We start from the raw sequence: 12,724 nt of genomic DNA on the forward strand, positions 1-12,724 counted from the left end.
CCTTGGTCCCATCTTTGCTTCCTCTCTTTGTGTCCTTCTTTCTGTCCTTTTATTTCTTCAGTTCTGCATCGCCTTCCCTTCGTGCAGACCTATTCCTGAGCTGGTCTCTGCAGTAACTGGCATCCGAACAGGCACTTGAAGGAAAGAAGGCTCACAGCAATTGGCATCCAAACAGGGACCCAAGGGAAGAAGGAACACTTCAAGCAAAACTAAAGTGGTTATGACAGCACAGAGCCCTGAGTGGTTTGGAAAGCCTTCAAAGTCCTCGAGGGTTTGCTTGTATTTCCCCAGGAGATGGAGAATGTTCAATGTGGGTACCAGCTTGTCGAATAAAGCCATACCATGAATGCCGAGAGACGACGAAAGTTCCTGTGGAACCCAGAACCTCCAGTCGTGCAGATGGAGAGACAGACACTGGAAACTGCACGGCTGGGTCTCATTCCAAAGACTAGAATGGCTTTACATCAAAGTATCTAAACTACAGAACTTGTTCAAGCAAGTATGGCTTGAGGACAGAAAGAGATTAAGAAGTTAATTGAGAAGAGGAAAACTGGAAAAGAAATGTTGAATTATAAAAGGAAGCAATGAAGAAATTCTAGATTAATAGATTTGGAACTGCTTTTGTGTTTGTTCGATGTCAGGGTGTGTGTTGTAATTGTTTCAGTGTGTGTGATTGCTCAAAAAAGAGAGAAAAGGGAAGGAAAAAAAAGATAGAAAAAGGTAGAAAAAAAGAAAGAGAAAGCAAGGAAAAAAGAAAGAGAAAAAGGAAAAAAGCAAAATAAAGAAAGAATTGTCAGTGTATATTTTGATACCTCTGGATGGTGATATAATTGGGTAAATAAAAGGTTCTGAAAGAGCTCTATTCAAATGGCCAAAAAATTAAATAAGCACTTATATTATTACCTAACTTTAAAATGTTAATGAGATCTCTATAATTGTAAGTCTTGATTAATAGAATTACTGTAAGTTTCTTCATAAAAAATAGTTCTTGCTTAAATTGAAATAGTTTATTTTTCTTCATAGGATAAAATGAAAGATATAAAAGTTAAGCAAGTATTGAAAAAGGTAAAAAGTTTGTGGGAATGCTACCTGAAATTTAATAAGGTATATTTTGTCCTAAAATAAAATGGGTAGTTTTATAAAATCAGAAATGGAGATATGCAGGACAGAACTAGTATGCATATAGCAAGTTGTAAAAGTATTGTGGTAGCATTCAGTGAGATAAGGTGTTTTGTAAAAGTAAAACAAGCCTGAATGAAAACAAAAAGTACAAAAACTGTGTGAAAAGGTCTACAACGGACTTTTGCAGTTTTTCAAGGCTTTCTGCCCTGGCCTGATGGCAATGAATCTGGCTGCATTGAAGAAACCTGTGGCAGTGACCGTACTAAGAAACATCAGAGACAATGGTATTTTAAGGGTCTGGAATAGGCAAACAATTGGGACAAGCTGTAAGGTTCCTGCTACTCTATCAAATTATTAAATGTTGTTTGGTTGGGTAAGACAAAACTATACTCTGCTGTAATTGATAAAGTACACTGTTTTTTCATGTTAATGGAGTCTATAATATTGTTGGAATACTAAAAATCTTTCATTTCTCACTTAGATGTGTTAATTGGGAAAGGTCCTTCATGGGAGTAGGAGGACCTCCAGCAGGCTGCTTTAAAAAATAAAAAAATAAAATAAAAAAAAGAGGGAAAAGGTGGATTGGATGTGGCTAGTCTTGCTGGTTGGGAATTTTAAGCCCATGAGAAATGAAAGTCTATTCATTAAATGTCTGCTAGTGGAAGTCTTATGGCTTGTTGTTGTATAATCTACTGCAGTTATGGATTATGTATAAAATGCTTGAATACTAATCAAAACTTTAATAATGTAACATATTGTATACTTAAGTGATTTGATGAACTGTGATATATAAATGTACCTTGTTGAATGTATTGAGAAAAAATTTAATGAGTATTGTTCAAACCTAAAAGTGAAAATATCATGCAGGAAGCTTTGTTAATCAGTGAACCAATGCCTTATGGGTTAGCACTTTTCACTTGTTATCTTTTAATCAAGATTCTGGTATCGGCTGCTGGTTCAGGACTTCCTAGCCTTGAGCTAGATGTTGCAAAGCATTAGAAAAGCATTTTATCTAGCCGAACACTTATTAGAATATATCTAGTTTTTGTATGACCCCCCTACGTGCAAAAACAAAAAGGGGGAAATGTGGGAAAAAGAGTTTAGATTGTATTTGAACTTTGTATGACCTGTTCCTTATTGTAAATGTTACATCTGTTCTATTGTAGATGTTGCAGTTGTTCCTTATTGTAGATGATGTTGCAGCTCTGATAGCAAACAGCTTCTTGGTAGTTTCCCAATAAATGCGATGTGGAATCAGGGTCTAGCCTTTCAGTTTCAGAAGCTGTGAGTCCCCTGGTCGCATCTTTATCTCCTCTCTTGTGTCTTCCTCTCTGTCCTTTATTTTATTTTATTTTTTTGCAGATAACATGATCTTGTATTTAGAAAGTATTTAAATTCATCAAATTAGCGGGATAGAAGCTCAGCATGGGAAAATCAGTAGTGTTTCTATACAATAGTAATGAGCAATCTGAGGAGGAAATTAAGGGGAAAAATTCCATTTGCAGTAGCAACTAAAAAAATCAAATACCTAGGAATACATTTGACCAAGGATGCAAAGGACCTATACACAGAAAACTACACAACATTGCTTATAGAAATCAAAGAAGATCTAAATTGTCCTTTATTTCATAAAGTTCTACATCACCTTCCCTTTGAGCCAACCTATCGCTGAGCTGATCTCAGCAGGATTGTACAAAGAATGGGACTGTATAATACAGGGAAGCCAGTGGTGGATGACAGACTGTAGTTGACAGGACAGATGCGAGAATGTTTTCTCCTGAATGATGAAAATACATATATAATCCTAATATAGAGGATTAATAATTGGATAGGTTAGGGGGGAAAATACACCAAATGTAAGATATGGGCTATATAGTTAGCAGTAATATTTTGATAATGATCTTTCATAGTTCGTAATAAATGTTTCACAACAATGCAAGGTGTTGGTGGTGGGGAGATGTATGGTAGGTAGCCTTGTATGATGATATGCATGTTTGTTATGTAAATTCACAAATTATACCATACACTTATTGTTTATGTATGCTCATGTATGAATGATATATTTCAATAAAATTTCATTTTAAAATGTTTTTAATGTCTCAGAATATGGAAAATGGTAAATGATCATCAGATATTATCTGAATTTAAAATGAGTGAATGAAATGTAAAAGAGGAACTAAAATAACTGAGTGGCAACTGGCTGGCTAGCACAGGTTAGAATCACATAATAAGTCTGCTGGGTTTACAAAATCATCTACATGCAAAAATACAAGGAAATGCCAACTCCATGTACAAACCCTGGCACAACGTAATTTTAAAATTGTATGTTATCCTTTAGTAAAATCAGTGTTTCTTTAATATGAGTTGGACAAGTGATAAACTGGGTCTCTTATCAAAAACACTCTAATAAGTATTATCAGGCAAGTCTTTATTTGTCTTGATTAAGTAGGGTTTCAGAAGCCTAATGGTGGTGCTCAAATCATGACTCTAAGACTTATTAGCCATGTTACCAGTGGATAAGTTGCAGGTCTGTACCTCAGTTTCCCCAACTGAAAAATGGGGGCAAAATGGAACCTACTACATAGTGTTGCTGAAAGGAAAAAATCAGTAAGTATAAAGTATTCAAAGATCTACTAGTGACTATTCATTACTTTGTGTGTCAAATATCTACCTAGTAAGACAAGTTACACAGCTAAGTAAACCAAAAATAATTTATAAATCTGACTGTTCAGAACATGATTATATCTAGAGTTATACCCCCAAATAATTATGTAGTCAATAAAGAGGAAGTTATTTCTTACAAACAGCAACTTGAGTTCCAACATGAAAGCAGAAATCAATCTTCCCTACACCACCCCCATCTCATTGGGAACCCTTGAAAGCTGATGATGAGCTCTCAGGAGGGATTAGATCCTTTAGGGCTAATTCTGTACTTTCAACCTGAGCCAGGTCGGAAAGAACAACCATTTTGCTTACTGCTCTTTAGACCAACTGCACTGAATAAGGGCCCACAGCTAATATCTAAAATCCAAAGACAGACAATCTCAGGGGCAAAGGGAGATAACTTCCCCCTTACAAGACCCTCTGTTACCTTCTTTACATTTTTCTTCTCTCAGCAATAAAAAATATTAAGCGAGAATTACACTTTACCCTTAACTCTCTCCTCAGGTCTTCTTTCTCAAGCAGATTTAGGTGCTCCAAAACATCCTCAATCAAGTGACTCCTTCTGACTCTTAGATCAAAGAAGAATGTAAAAGTGGATTCAGGCAACCCTTCTTCCTCAGCAACTGCCAACCTCATAAGCGGATTGTATATTTGCTCCTAGAAAATCAGAAATGTTTTACTTCATTTTGCCATTTGCCCTCTCTAGATAGAAACTTATAAGGTAGAACAAACTAATTTGGTTTATAAATGCACATCACAAACATTTATGAAAGGGCCTTATAAATACTATTGGAGTAGGCCATATATTTGGTGAGCAGAAGAAAAATGGAACCTATGGAATAAAAAGCTTTGTTGAGCCAACCTGGGTGAGCAGGTAGGTGACCAAATGCTGGTTCCACTGGACCACTTCGTCTTGTAAACATGATTATTGATACTTAAATTACCAAAGCTAATAATCATCAATAGCCTAAGGGATTGATTATTGTCCAAAGAAGGAGTCCACTGCACCATAATAATTTCATTCAGAAGGGAAGGTCAGATGTTTAGAAAACATTGCGGGAAGAAAAAAAAAAGGTATGAGAGACCTCTCCAAAGATATCCTATTCTGGGAGGAAAGCCCTCAGAGATGATTTCTTAGGGGAGAGTTAATCTATTAAGTTAACACAAGAGGGAGGAGGCTGTTCATTCTAAGATCAAATGGCAACTTGGGTTTATTAAAGTCTGTGGCTCTTAGCAAAACAAAGAACAATCTAATACCAGTTTTATAAAAATGTCACTGACACTTATTTAAGCACAGGAGAGAATAGGTTATAAGAATTCAAAACAAAATTCTTGCATCTTTTTTCTTTCAACTTCCCTTACTACATGTTTCATTAATGGCCATATTCAGAACTTGTAAATCAACTTAAACTATTTTAAACCATACATGATTTTTGCTGATGGTCTAGTAGGAGCAGAATTATAGCCTACAGAGAAAAGGGAAAATAAATAACTTGTTTTTTGGCAGACTTTTTAAACAAAAAGCTTTTTTTTTTTTTATGGCAAATGCAAAAATATGTGAAAGTGTCTACTTTTATAACATATTTGAGTATTATGCATACATATACACATCCTGCATATATAAAAGTGATGATAATAAGAGCTAACATTTTAGGACACTTACTTTATGCAAGGCACTTTCTAAACGTTTTTCTATATTCATGAGTTTAATTCTTATGAAAATTCAGTGATGGGGAAGTTATCTGATACATTTCCCTGGGCATTTTCAACTGCTCAATTTTAATTTTAATTTAATTTGCTGGACAGACTGACAAACAGAACTGACTCAGCTGGTGACAGTATATTGAAAAGGGGATACTTCTCACAAACCTTTATTATGATACTATCACAGAGTACCAATCATTTGTAGGGGTCCTAATCTTAATGGACCTATAGGCCATAGTGTTTTTGCACTCTGATTTCAAGAATTCTCTGCCATTCCTATACCTGTTGTTATGTCTTTTCATTAGACTGGACCTTTTTTCAATATTGAGGCTAGTCCCAATCAAGCCCAAACTTGTATGCCTCTGAATCTATTCAGGAGACTACAGGCTGACAACATCAGGTAAAAGTCCTATGACTAGACCAGTTGTCCAAGCTCCATCCTTTGCTACTGAAGCCCTAATGAGCCAACTCAAGTTATGAAAGTCTGACTTGCTTTCTTCATGGAGTTTAAGCTGTTGGTTTCACTAGTGGGTATCTCCTTCACGAACCCCAAATATCATATGCATAAGAAGGTATTTATCATGTGAATTAGGTTAATAAAAACAATTTTTAAAATAGGCACACATACCTGTTTTTTTAAAATTGTGTCCGCATGTAGTAGTTTAATTTTTGACAAAACATTAAAAATAAATGGAAAATCACTGATTATGACAGGATGTGGGATGTCTATTGAAGTTACCTAAAAATGGAAATGACAATAGTTTTGATAAACTAAAGGACAGAGAAATCTTATATCTAACATCATAGCCTTAAATTCCTGGCAGTTTAAGGTCTCAGTGCTTCAACCCAAGGCATCCAAATTGCTGATCAATGTGGTCTACTTAGGTAGGTAGAATTCTAAGAAAATGGTTTCATATCTATCAATGGAAAGTATTAAAGCCTAGTATTTTGAATAACTATTAATTTAGCAATTAATTATAAACTTTGGACCCTTTCTCAGAAGACTGTTGCTGCAAACTGTTTCTAGTAATGTGAATTAGCTCAGTTGTATCTAGTAAAGAGGGAAATGAAACAATGTGGAAAGCTAATTGTTCATACATGATTTTTGCTGGACAAGGATTGATAGGATAGAAAATAACCTTCAGAGAAAAGGAAAAATACTTCAGCTGAGCCCTTTAGCTGTATTTTAAGAAAATGAAAAATTATCTGCAGCCAGGGCAGACTCTGCAATGTTACACCGTTATACTGTTGGCTCTTGGCTCCTGGCGAGCTGTGCTGCCTTCCGTGCCCAACTTAACAGCAGCATTATGGGCTCAGAGCAATTCTTGCACATGTGTTATTTCAGTACCACTAGTCCTTCCCTAATCAGAGTGTGGATAAGTTTCTACCCTTTTGCTTTTCTGTGTTTTTCACAAACAAGTAAGTCTCCAGGAACAGCTTGCCTGAGGAATCCAAGTTACCTCCCTAGGTATCGTATGTTTTCTGTGAGTACTCTTGGTACAAATTTGCATAGATTTTGAGAGGTCTTTCTTACTTTTTCTATAAGCCCTGCTATTTTTATTATGCAATTTTGCAGAGTGCAACGTTTATCAGAAACTCATGCAGAAATGCCTATATTAACTCACTGAGTATTAGTTTCTTCCTGTAAATATGCCATACTTACCAAGCTCTTTGTCCAAAAGGACCTTCTACATGCTTCATTAAAAAAATTGAGCCAGTGTGATAATTCATTTATGATGAAACAATTTTCAGACAGGTAACATTTAGCCTGGTTTACCTTAAATAAAATACAATTTTGTTTAATGATCATTAATTAGATGATCAGAATAAACAGCAAATTGAATGCTCTTTTAATGATGAGAATAAAGTTCTATCCAATTCTTCCACTGGCGAAGCCTCAGATTTTCATGAACATAAAGACTCGCTAGCATTTAATAGCAGAGATTGGTGATATGATAAATTTCTAGTAACTTCTTAATTTAGAGAAACATTTTTGGGAAACGGACTTGGCCCAGTGGTTAGGGCGGCTGTCTACCACATGGGAGGTCCGCGGTTCAAACCCCGGGCCTCCTTGACCGATGTGGAGCTGGCCCATGTGCAGTGCTGATGTGCGCAAGGAGTGCTGTGCCACGCAGGGGTGTCCCCCGCACGGGAGAGCCCCACGCGCAAGGAAAGCGCCCCGTAAGGAGAGCCGCCCAGCATGAAAGAAAGTGCAGCCTGCCCAGGAATGGTGCCACCCATACGGAGAGCTGACACAACAAGATGACGCACCAAAAAGAGACACAGATTCCCGGGCCGCTGACAACAACAGAAGCAGACAAAGAAACAAGACGCAGCAAATGGACACAGAACAGACAACCGGGGTGGTGAGGGTGGGGAGGGGAGAGAAATAAATCTTTAAAAAAAAAAAAAAAAGAAACATTTTTAAGGAAATTTAAGTCCAAAGAGGGTAAAAAAACACGGTACCATATGAATCCAAAGTACTTTGGAGTCCAATTCTTCAAATCTTGTTTTTCAGAGCTTAACAATAGCCATCTATAGCTGTTTCCTCTGCTGAAGCATATGTGGAATGTTTCCTTATAAAACCATGAGGAAATTGACCATGGTTCAATTCATGGTGACCAGAATTATTATGATGTGCCCATGAACACCCTAGAACAGTGCTAATTATCAGTCAATGGAGATGCTGAATGATAATGTCATTAGATGCTTTGAACATTAGTGACCACTAGGTTTTGAACTTGCTGGCCCATTCTGGCTTAGAATCGCTAATTCTTAGGAGGAGTCTTCTGAAAAAGTCTCTTGGCTGTATAGTCAAGGTGGAAATTTGAGAAACGCAATGAAACACAACACAGTAAATAAAAATAAATCAACAACTACAAACACAACAGTGAAACGCAGAACACTAAAGCAAGATGATAAAAATCTTAAAAGCCACCAAAGATTACTCTCAAAGGAGAGACAATTAGAAGTCTAGCTGACTTCCCCACCACAACAGTAGAAAACCGAAAACAGTGCTTAATGTGCTGAGAAAAACAAACTGCCGATATTTTATACAGGTAAAATATTTTTCAAGTCTGAAGATGAAATAAATAAATTCTTCAGAAAACGGGGAAAAAGCACAGAGTTTTACAGCAGCAGATTCTCACACTAAACTAAATATTAAAGGATGTACATAAGGCAGTAGAGGGTGATATCACTTAAAAAGCTGGAGATGCAAGAAGAAAAAAAGAACAAAAAAAGTGGCAAATGAGTGGGCAAATCTAAACAAATACTAATTATATAAAATATCAATAATAACATTGTATATTGGGTTAAAAATAAAATTAAAATACAGGACATCAACAGCCTATATGTTAGGTACCCATGTTAAATTAATGTTTTTAATTTAATAGCATTTTTTCAGGAAATGTTTTTCAGGAAGGGGGTAAAGATATCAACTTTAGACTTTAAAAAGGCAAACATGCACAATGTAATTTTTGCGGTAGCCACTAAAAACTAGAAATAGAGTATATAACAAAAACTATTGGGGGTGGGTAGAATGAGGAATTAATCCAAAAGCAGGCAAAAAATGAGAAAAAATAATGAGCACATGAGCCACTGAGAACAAATTTATATGCTGGATTTTAATTCAATAAAAATGGATAAATGCTCCAGTTAAAAGGCAAAGATTGTCAAATGAGAATCAAAACAACATAAAACAAAAAGTAACTGAATAATATTTGTAAGAAACATACTGAAAACAAAAGGATCCAAAAAGGTTGAGAGTAAAAGGATGGAAAAAAGATATTCCAGGCTAACACTAAAAGACAAACAGATAGCAAACAAATAAAGAGTCTATTAACTCCTTTAATAATAGGAAATATTTACGGCAGCATAATTATTAGAAATGAAGAATGCCATTTCATAATAAGAGGTTTCATTCACTTCACCACAAAGTCATGATAATTCGATATTTGTATGCATTGAATGAATCCTTCAAAATATATACACAATGAGCAAATACAATGAGCAAGACAACAAGCAAACCCTAAGGAGACAATGAGCAAAAACAAATGAGCAGGGTGCAGACATGGCTCAAGTAGTTGAGGATCTGCCTAACACATGAGAGGTCCTGGGTTCAGATCCCAGTGCCTCTTGAAAAAACAAAGACAACAAGCAAAACAAATGAAAAGGTTAACCCAGGGAAGCGGATGTGACTCAGTGGTTGAGTGCCACCTTCCCACATATGAGGTCCTGGTTTCAATTCCTAGCCCCTGGTACCTAAAAAAAAAAAAAATTTGGCCTGATATTGAAGATATAAACAACATAGTTAATGAGCTTACCTAATGGACATGTAAAGAAGATTGCATTCCAGGATTAATCTCAAACAGACCTAGAATACTTATGAAAATTGACTAGAGTGGACCACATTCTAGTGTGAACAAAGGGTGTGTCAAAGGGTCAGTATCATAAAGCTTATTATGCACTCTGATCATGATGCAATTAAGGTGGAAAATAAGAAAGAGACTTCCAAGTAACTCATGAGTTAAAGAAGAAACAATGATAAATTTTTAAAAATATTTTAAATTGTGGTAACAAAAATACTGTGCTAAGACCTAAATAAGTTTAGATTAAGTCAGTTTAGGTGTAAGTATTTTGTGTTTTAGTATGGATTGTATCTCACGACTAGAGATAAGTTGGGAAACTGTATTGATTTATGCTGTTATGTTGAGAGAAAGATCAGTGCATTTAAAAACTTGTGGTTACTCTGTTTACATTATAACATATGAGCTCATCTATAGTTTGCTTTTAAGAGCTCTTCTGATTTTTTTTTTTTAAATTTCTCTCCTCTTCACCCCTGTCTCCTAGTTCATTTGCTGTGTGTTCCATTTGCTGTGTGTTCTTCTCTGAACACTTCTATCCTTATCAGCAGCACCGGCAATCTGTGTTTCTTTTTGTTGCGTCATCTTGCTGTGTCAGCTCTCCGTGTGTGTGGCGCCATTCCTGGGCAGGCTGCACTCTTCTCCATGCTGGGCAGCCCTCCCCATGGGGTGCATTCCTTGCACGTGGGGCTCTCCTATGCTGGGGACACAGCTGCACGGCATGGCACTCCTTGCGTGCATCAGCATTGCGCATGGGCCAGCTCCACACAGGTTAAGGAGGCCCGGGCATTGAACCATGGACCTCCCATGTGGTAGGCAGATGCCCTATCCATTGGGCCAAGTCTGCTTCCCTCTGATATTAACTTTATAGAAAATGTATAAAAGAAACTTTGAAGTTTTGGTTGTATTTTGTATTTGTAAAGCAAAAGTTTGATTAAAACAGTCACTGTTCTTTTTTTTAAATTTTATTGTCATTTCAATAAAAAAATTAAAGCAGAAAAAAAAATACTGTGGGTTGCAGCTAAAATAGTACTGAAAGGGAAATTTATGATCTTAAATGCATAAATTAGAAAAGGCAACAGTCTGAAAATTAATGATTTAAGTATCACTTTCAACACATTGAGAACCCAAAAAAAGTAGAAGGAAATAAGCATAAGAACAGAAAGTAATAACTAATGTTTACAGTTTATAATAGAACAGAAATATACAATAAACAATGCATTCCTACAAACCAGTAACAAATAGGTAATATAATTTTTAATGATACCACTTATAGGAAAACGGACTTTGGCCCAGCGGTTAGGGTGTCCGTCTACCATATGGGAGGTCCGCGGTTCAAACCCCGGGCCTCCTTGACCCGTGTGGAGCTGGCCATGCGCAGTGCTGATGCGCGCAAGGAGTGCCGTGCCACGCAAGGGTGTCCCCTGCGTGGGGGAGCCCCCACGCGCAAGGAGTGCGCCCGTGAGGAGAGCCACCCAGCGTGAAAAAAAAGTGCAGCCTGCCCAGGAATGGCGCCGCCCACACTTCCTGTGCCGCTGACGACAACAGAAGCGGACAAAGAAACAAAAGCAGACAAAGAAACAAGACGCAACAAATAGACACCAAGAACAGACAACCAGGGGAGGGGGGGGAATTAAATAAATAAATAAATCTTTAAAAAAAAAAATGATACCACTTATAATAGCCTAAATATGTAAATATCTGTGAATAGATTTAAATAAATACATCCAAGACTTTTATAGAAAAATAATAAAACTTTATTCAAAGAATTTAAGAACATATAATGGAGAAATATACCTATGAGAACTCAAAATAGTAAAGGTATCATTTTCTTCCAAAGTGGGCAGATTCAACACAATTTAATTCCCAGTAAGACTTTTTTGTGGAGAGCTGAGGCATGCATAACTTGACAACTTGTTTCTAAAATTTATATGGGAGAACCTAGTGACAAAAATAGCTAAGATACACATCAAGAACAAGGTAGGGGTTCTTTTCTTACAAGATACAAACAATTAGTATTACACTCCAAAAATTAAGGGAGTGTGGTAGTGAATCAGTATGTACAAAATGACCAACAGTATGGAATAGAGAGCTGAGAAATGAATCCCATATATGGAAACTTGATTATGACAGCGTTTGCAATGCATATCAGTGAGGAAAGGACAGACTTTCAACAAATGGTGGATGGTGTTAGAGTAATTATTTTTCATATGGAACTTAATAAACATAAAATCAAACTAATTTTCCAATTGGATTAACGATCAAATTGTAAAAGGTAAAGCTAAAATTAACAGTGCTTTAGATCTGGGAAACACAGACTCTACCTTAGGACCATTATTTAAAGGTCCCTGCTCTGGCCCTCTTCCCACAGGGTAAGGAATTTGTAGGACCAAGGAGACAGGTCTACTAGCAGCCTCATATCCTTTTCTAGACTGGTCTCCATCTACCCAAAACCCAGAACACCATTCTCGAACCGCTCCAAGCAAGCGCCCATGACCTGCACAGGCCTCTTCCCCAGCTTGGTCTTTGAGAGTGAACTGGGCCACAGGTGAGCACCTGTCTACAGATGTGGCTAAGGAGCAGCTGTTGGAGGGAGGGGATGTAATTTGGACAGATGGGCCCCAATGTCCACATGTACATACAACACCCCTTGTTGTGTGGGAAGAATCAGGGTAGGAAGAATCAGGGTAGGAAGGGCCCAAGACTTGGGAGGCCTCTGCCCAAGACTCCACTTTTCAATGCAGAACTCTGTAAGAGGCCAAAATTTCTAAATTCACACTTGGCCTCCCCAGTAAATTAAGAAGGTTTATCTGTCAAGGTGGGTGGATGGAGCATATTTTATTGTATTTAACAGTTAGTTAGCTAGATCT

The 12,724-nt window shown here is 36.9% G+C and overlaps 1 protein-coding gene across 1 annotated transcript in view; it reads right to left on the minus strand.

The window, feature by feature from the left end:
• The window catches only part of HERC5 (HECT and RLD domain containing E3 ubiquitin protein ligase 5), a 74,653-nt gene that overhangs the window by 25,723 nt on the left and 36,206 nt on the right, over positions 1–12,724 (minus strand). Inside the window, exons 14-16 of the mRNA XM_058295639.2 lie at positions 7,154–7,267; positions 6,119–6,229; positions 4,273–4,443 (exon numbers count right to left, since the gene is read on the minus strand). Of these exons, the coding sequence (XP_058151622.1) occupies positions 4,273–4,443; positions 6,119–6,229; positions 7,154–7,267 (396 nt within the window). The remainder of the gene's footprint in view (positions 1–4,272; positions 4,444–6,118; positions 6,230–7,153; positions 7,268–12,724) is intronic.

This window comes from Dasypus novemcinctus, chromosome 1 (assembly GCF_030445035.2).
Source record: "Dasypus novemcinctus isolate mDasNov1 chromosome 1, mDasNov1.1.hap2, whole genome shotgun sequence".
NCBI lineage: Eukaryota > Metazoa > Chordata > Mammalia > Cingulata > Dasypodidae > Dasypus > Dasypus novemcinctus.